Here is a 7,155-nt window from a genome sequence, read left to right as displayed (position 1 = left end):
CAAGTGATTACGTAGAGTTTATCACTAACGAGAACTCTACAAGTCTACAATTAGTCTTTAATACTGCATTCGCACCCAATCAAGATGATATATGAATTTGGGTTATATTCATAACTTGTGAGATATTTTAGTTGTAGTTTTGGATCTTAAAATTTATAAATAGAGATTAAAACCTTTGAAAGTTTACATTATTTTTTAAATTGCGCGTGAGTAGGGTTCTTTAAAAGTTAAAACAAGTTAGATGAAGTTTAGTAAATTTACAGAAGAGTGAAGTTAAAAAAAATATAAAACATTTGAAGTTGGTAAGTACAAAGTCGTATGCCAATCATCAGATTCAGAGGCTTTAACACTACTACAATCTGTATTTAGAAATTTTCATTCTTTGACTTTGACTTTGACTTAGATGTCTGCATTTTTCGGTCTTCCTGGATTTGTAAGATGTATTTCCTTTTTACTATATTCTTTGTTCTTCATAAATACAGAAATATTCTTCTTGATAATATTTTCCTATTGGGCAGTCTTCAACATTTTGTTTTCGTTATTTTTTAAATTACTTAAAAACTTCATGAGTTCTTGTGGGGAGACTAGTAGTTATGTGGTGTTTTCTCTTCATGTCTCTCTTTATGATAAATTCAAAGCTTCTGCATATATATTAGGAAATAATAAAGTATTGTTCCAACAAATTCTCCAACTACTAGTTCCACGATTAATATGTCCTTTCATCTCATTTAGTATCTTAGGTTCTTAGCTCTGTTTGAGAATCTGAGCTTTGAACCAATTTCACACTTGAACTGGGTAGAAGACAAACTTACCCATTCTCTTAGTTTTGACCTTTCTATAAGAGAGAAAAGCGTTGGAGATATCAGAAAAGTAAAGAAGCATTGCAATTGAACCAATCCTCTCTTCAGACTAGTAGTAAGTATTAATCCACCACAAACAACTTCTATTGGAAACTTAATATGGATTGTGAGTGGATGTGGATCAATGCTTACTAGGAATATTGATGAGGCAAATAGAAGATCTACATATAACAGTAGCAACATTATCACGAACCATAGACACGAAAAAGTATTAATGTTGTTAGGTTTGTGTCATCATCACACAAGCAGAACTAAGGAGGCCACAGTACGAGCTCCAGAGGCCTATATGCACTACTGAAACTCATGACTTCGACCCATTTACATCCCAAACACCACACAACACAACACAACACATTATCTCTATAATCTGCAGAAAAAGTTGTATATAATAAAACATTCCGCGCAAAACCCTAATCTTGCAAAAGATTCGGACTGCTGAAGACGCGTTTCAAACTAGGGCACACTGTTCGGAACTTTGTCATGCTCACCGAGGATATCTATTAATCATCAAAACAAGGTTTTAATTGTTACATCAAAATGAATTAGTTGCTAAGTTTTGAAGTCGAAGTAAACACTCATTTATTGTTAGTACCTTTGGACAGAAACGAAGATCCAATGTCTCGAGTGAGCTGCATCCTGATATAGCCGCTTCAACTCCTGCTTCATCCATGTTACAAGACTACCAAAGACAAAAGGTACCAAAATGTATTTAGTGATAACATATGTAAAAGCAATTATTCTGTCTATGAACAGATATCCATGTTTAACACATATTCTGTCCCTAGACTGAGCTTCAAGAAAACCCAGAGGAATATAATATAAACAAAGGCCAGTTATGGGTCAGAAACATACCTGAAGAAAGAGACTGGCCAATCTTGGACAGCCAAGCTTCAATACTTCCAGAGAGCAACAGTTGCTAGACAATTCATTTTGATTTGAAATGGAAATTAGCAATAGAATAACACCGCTCATTTGATTTGATGGAAGATAAATAAAATAAGTTATATATCAAATGCAAAACCCTCATACCTTAGATTAAGTAAAACCAGGTTGGAACAGGCGAGATCAACCTCCTTCAGATTGACCGATAAAGAAAGGTTCAGCGTTGATAAATGGTAAAAGCAAGCCGCAGGTGGTATCAACACTTTTCTGATATTAGGGCAACCCACACAGTTTAGGTTTTGCAATAAGCGATTGGCTGTTTCAGCTGGTTCCTGGGTATTCTCACTACAACTGTAAACCCCAAAGTAATCAAATAGCTCTACACTGGTTGAGCCCCAGTCCAGGTCATGCATGTTTACACAGCCGTTCAAGCTCAAATGGGTCAAGTGTGTGCAGTATGCAAGTAGATCATCTATCGCAGTCTGACAAAGAGTTCCATAAGACAGGTCCAGCTCTTCAAGTGCCGGTAAAGCACCTTCTTTGTATAATGGCTCCAGTGATGAGTCAGTGAGATATTTGCAGGCTTGTAATTTGAGCACCTAAAAACCATAAAATGTCAAAGAAAGCCCATAAGTATAGAATGATATGATAATATGATAGAAATAGACATGAATGGATGATACACAAAGAATGCACCCAAAATAACTCACAACTTTTTTCATTGTGACAGAAGATAAATATATGCTCTAATGCTGACAGAAAGGTAAAAAAATCAGCATCATAAAAGTCATAATGCCTTAATTACCTTCAGCTGAAGGCAAGACTTGAAGACAGGCTCCAAATTCATCAAGAAGGTGTATGATAAATCAAGAACAGTTAAATGTGGGAGCCCGTTCAAGGAAGACAAGCCATCGGGGCCAATAGAAGGGCAAGACATTAGGACAAGTGACTCGATTAGTGGGCAGGAAGCAGTGGTTGCAGACAGACAGTCATCCCTCAGTTGACTGGAAAAGGTAGTAGGGTACATTGATTAGCATCACCATAAATCTCTGACAAAAATGGAAAATAACAACAACAAAAAAACAGATAGTTACCTGCAGAAAGACGCATCTAAAGATGTCAATAGAGGACAAATAATGATTGCGTCAGACAATACACCGCAACCTTTCAGTTCAAGAGACACCATATAAGGTGCTTGAATATTGAGCACACTCAATTTCGGGCATATTCCTAAATTAAGAGACCGGAGCGCGACCTATTCACAGCCACAAGGGAAAACAAAAAAACCCATTAGTCAAGATAACTTAGCTATTTAATATGCAAAAAGCAACACTCACAGGCTGGAAGAATGCAGTTTCGAGATGATCACATCCATCTAAACAGATCTGCTCTATGCGAGGGCACTTCAACTCAAGAGAAGTAACAGCACGACAGCCAACTAGGGAAAGACTAGCTAACGATGAATTGCAGAACCGCACTGCTGTTAAGCTCTACAACAATATATAAAAAGTTCAGAAACGAGTAAAATATCATTCTGCTATCCAATGCAGCCAACAGCTGTAAAAAAGAGGACGAAACTGTATCACACCTCACAGTTGTCAAGAATTAATGATTTCAGCATTGGGCATCCACCATCATCACTAAATATTTGACAAACAGTATTGGACAATGATTCACAATCAGAGAGATCCACTTCTTGCAAGGAATGGCATTGCAGAACCAATGTTGTCAAATTCTCCTGTTTCTGGAGAGCTAATCGCTGCAACAAAATGGAGAAATATTGACGGGTTTATCAGATCAAAAATCCTAACCAAAATACAGAGTAACAAAATCAGGACTACGTAAGTGCATACTCGAAGGGAGTTGGAAGTGATTGTGATACGACGAAGCGCTGGACAGTTGGAAATAGTGATTGATGAAAGCATGGTGCTTTGCAAGTTCAGATCTGTAAATCTGTTAAACACAGCAAAGAGGGATACATGAGTGTAATAATAGCAAAGATAAAAATAAAGGCATGAATACTTATAACAATAAAATCTGTAGGTGAAAGCAAACCAAAGATGAGAGCTATACTTGCGACAATGGACTAGGCTTATACTCTGCAAACGTGACAGATGCAAAGATACAGATGTCAACAGATTGCAATTGTCAAGCTCCAAAACCTGCAATAAATTATATGTGGTTAACCAACTGAAATTGTGGTCTTTGTTTAAAGGTTGAAGAACAATATGCATGTGGGTGTGGACTGTGGAAAACAAAATAGGTTGGTGGAAAAAAAACAAAAACAAAAATAGTTTAAGGTTGTAGAACGATCACGAACCTCTAGCGCAGGACTATTAGCAATCCAAGTCATAGACGCGGATGTAATACCCTCACAGCTATGCAGCTTCAGAACAGTCAACAATGGAAGATGTACTGACTTCAAAGAAGAAAAGGGAAATCAAGTCAGAAAAAAAAAAGAGAATGAGACAAAAGAAAGGGAGGGAGCGAAGCAGGTATAACAGGACTAACCTCAAGAGATATATTGGGGCAGTATGAAGCATTAAGAATATGCAGATTAGCACAAGCCTGGGCTATCTCACGCAAAGTTTCATCGCTGACACATGAACAGTTAGAAACGTCTAGTGACTCTAACTGAGGACACGAAGTGGCCGCTGAACGGATAGCAGCATCCAAGAGCTTATGGCATGAGGCTATATCAAGAAGTTGGAGGAGTGGACAGTTAAGCATCGCCTGAGACATATTGCTTCTTTTCAATGATAAAGATCTGAGCTGCGGACATCTAAAAGATTGAAAAAATAATGTTAATTGAGAATGAAATACACATAAACGATTAAGAATGAAAATGAATTATTAGACACAAATTCACCTGATAGACAAGCGCATAACACGGCATTTCGTAATTTTGAGTCTGCGTAGCCTATCATGACTCAGGTTTATTTCCTGAGCACCATTTCCCAGAATAGCCTCATTTACAGTCACACTCCTCAACATATTACACTCTCCCAATGCCTGGAAAAAGTTTTCACTGATATGACCCTTTCCTATCGTTAAGACCTCAAGATACCTGAAAAAGATCAAAAGCATTACAATGGATTACAATGGATACATAGTATCTTTTTGATAGAAACCATATCCGAGGCTAAAAAATACAGATACCTCAAAGTGGTAGCTGCTTTCATAGCCAGAGCGTTAACAGCAGGAGCACCATAAACATTCACTTCAGTAGCATTTGGATAGCGACTACACATGTTTTCAACTGCAAAAATAAAGCAACCCGAAGTTATATTTTTTATCCAATGTATATTAATGTCTAGCAAATAATGGATTAGTATCACAGAAGAAATACAAGTTTGCGTAAAACAGCGTCTTGAATTCGATAAAACAGAACAAATCAGAGGCATCTTTGGAGTGCCTTAGATATGCTACTGCAGGCCAATCTCATCATAAAAATGCAGATTGAATGAAAGCCTTCAAAATACTCAATTTCTACTGCACTCACTGAATGGCAAACAAGTGTACAAGAATACAAGACTCAATAAACCCGCAGTCAATTTCAAATTATTTTAAGGTTTCCACAAGCACCAGCTGTTTAACATGTTTTAAAAGCTTTTCTATAGAAAAAATTTATCTAGTTTATATATATCAAACGCCAAATAACTGAAAAGACAGCGTATGCAGAACAACTTACATTGTTCGATAGAAATCCTTATATTTTCAAAGTTCAAGACTTTCCAGAAATCCTCATGAGCACTAGCTACTCTCCACTGCCGACATACCATAGCAGAGCGACAGAGGTCGACATGATTCAAGAAGGAGAATACCTGCAGGACAGAAAAGTTCAGAAAATTTTAAGAGAAGGGAAAGGAAACCTACGTATTATTAAGATAAAAAGCAAACAAAAAAAAAACGCATACCATATGCAAGAGGTCATCAGTCAAATCGATATGAACTTCAAAATCTTCTGCGTCTGAAGAACCGTTATCATCTCCATCATCTTTTTTTCCATCTTTCCGACTATAATTCAAGATGAAATTCTGGCAGAACATATCAGTATCCGACCGGGAAGAAGAGGCAATGCCAAAACTAACAGTTCTCTCCACCGACGAACCAGAATTCCCAGCATCTGAAGATGCCCCGGAAACCGACCTGCACTCACTGTAATTGAACTTAAGCGTCACTGATAGGTTTTAATACAAAAACCCCTACAAAATCGATGCTAAATCATAGTAAAAATGATCAAAACAGAGTTTTTCTACACAATCAAGGTAAAGCAGAGGCCTCTGCAAAGTCGCTACAAGGATGTTGGAGCAGAGTTTACGAACTTGGTTTCAATTTTCTTAAAATTGTAAAGACACAACTCTGCTCAATTTCATTGAAAAATCAAAACTTATTTTCGACATTTTTCTACAAAGATCCACTTTAATTTTTTTTTTGTTTTTTAAACTTGTCTAGAAGGAAAACGTAGCTAAGGAGTAAGAGAGCTTACGCAAGGCCAGAGTAGACTTTGGCACGCTTGTGATGCGAATCATGATCAGCTTCCTCCATCGTACTATCCTCAGTAGCTGCAGCATTGCTACTCTCTCCCTGAACTAACTGATGTAACCGAATCTCAGAGGTCCATAAGCGTTCCAATTCATCCCCAGCGGCTTCACCTTCCTCCTCCCTCGTCAGTAACTCCGCACACAGCCTCCAACGTGGGGCTCTTGGCGTCCTCTCGTTTTCACCAAAATTAACAAAATCGCCATCACCGCCATTGTTCTCCATGGCCGTTGCTAAAGAAGATTGGTTCTTTACTCTGCCGCTGTTTTCGTCTTCCTCCTCGTCGTCTTCGTCGGTGAAGCAAGAAAAACACCAAATCCTCATGCACCCCTCACCTCCCCCAGAAACGATATCTTGGGTCTCGATCTACCACATTTATTGGAAACCTGGTCACAGAAACCAGAATTTGGGGGAAAGCAACAAAATTGTGGAAGGCGGAGATAGAGATTAAGAGAACACGGAATTCGAATCTCTAATTTTGGGATTTGAAAAGGAGGAGAAGGAGAAGATCAAAGGGACGCTAATCTGAATTTAAAGATTAGGGTTTGAGAGAAACGGGAAAAATCGGATCAGATCTTGCGAGAGGAGAGTGGAGAGGCCTATTGTGTGATTTCTTTGCAAAAGAAAAGGTGGTGGTCGATGGATACAAATCCGGCGATTCGGAAGAAGCGAAAAAATATCGGCGAATATGGAAAGGTAACGAGGAAAATTAAAAAGACAAAACTAATCGGGAAACACAGCTCGTCTTTGGTTCTTGCTTCACCGTTGTTTTGTTCGGGAAGGACCATTACCAAACGGCGTCGTTTGACAATAAGTGACTGTACTCTGTCTAGTAAATTAGATACTTTTGTCTGAACTCTCAATAGATACG

The 7,155-nt window shown here is 38.0% G+C and overlaps 1 protein-coding gene across 1 annotated transcript; it reads right to left on the bottom strand.

Annotated features, from left to right (window-relative positions):
• Positions 1-983: 983 nt before the first annotated feature.
• On the bottom strand, positions 984-7,046 carry LOC17880830 (F-box/LRR-repeat protein 15). The gene is made up of 17 exons (XM_006285755.2): positions 6,232-7,046; positions 5,660-5,900; positions 5,434-5,566; positions 4,902-5,001; positions 4,612-4,809; positions 4,254-4,524; positions 4,063-4,161; positions 3,816-3,904; positions 3,596-3,695; positions 3,331-3,501; positions 3,080-3,232; positions 2,837-2,997; positions 2,548-2,746; positions 1,890-2,341; positions 1,713-1,776; positions 1,453-1,539; positions 984-1,357 (listed from the first exon to the last, which is right to left on the bottom strand). The coding sequence occupies exons 1-17, from the start codon at positions 6,606-6,608 to the stop codon at positions 1,271-1,273; spliced, it is 2,982 nt and encodes a 993-aa protein (XP_006285817.1). The 5' UTR covers positions 6,609-7,046; the 3' UTR covers positions 984-1,270.
• Positions 7,047-7,155: the final 109 nt, after the last annotated feature.

The sequence above is a fragment of the Capsella rubella genome, unplaced genomic scaffold (genome assembly GCF_000375325.1).
Source record: "Capsella rubella cultivar Monte Gargano unplaced genomic scaffold, Caprub1_0 scaffold_7, whole genome shotgun sequence".
Taxonomy (NCBI): domain Eukaryota; kingdom Viridiplantae; phylum Streptophyta; class Magnoliopsida; order Brassicales; family Brassicaceae; genus Capsella; species Capsella rubella.
This window is presented reverse-complemented; position numbering and strand designations above follow the sequence as displayed.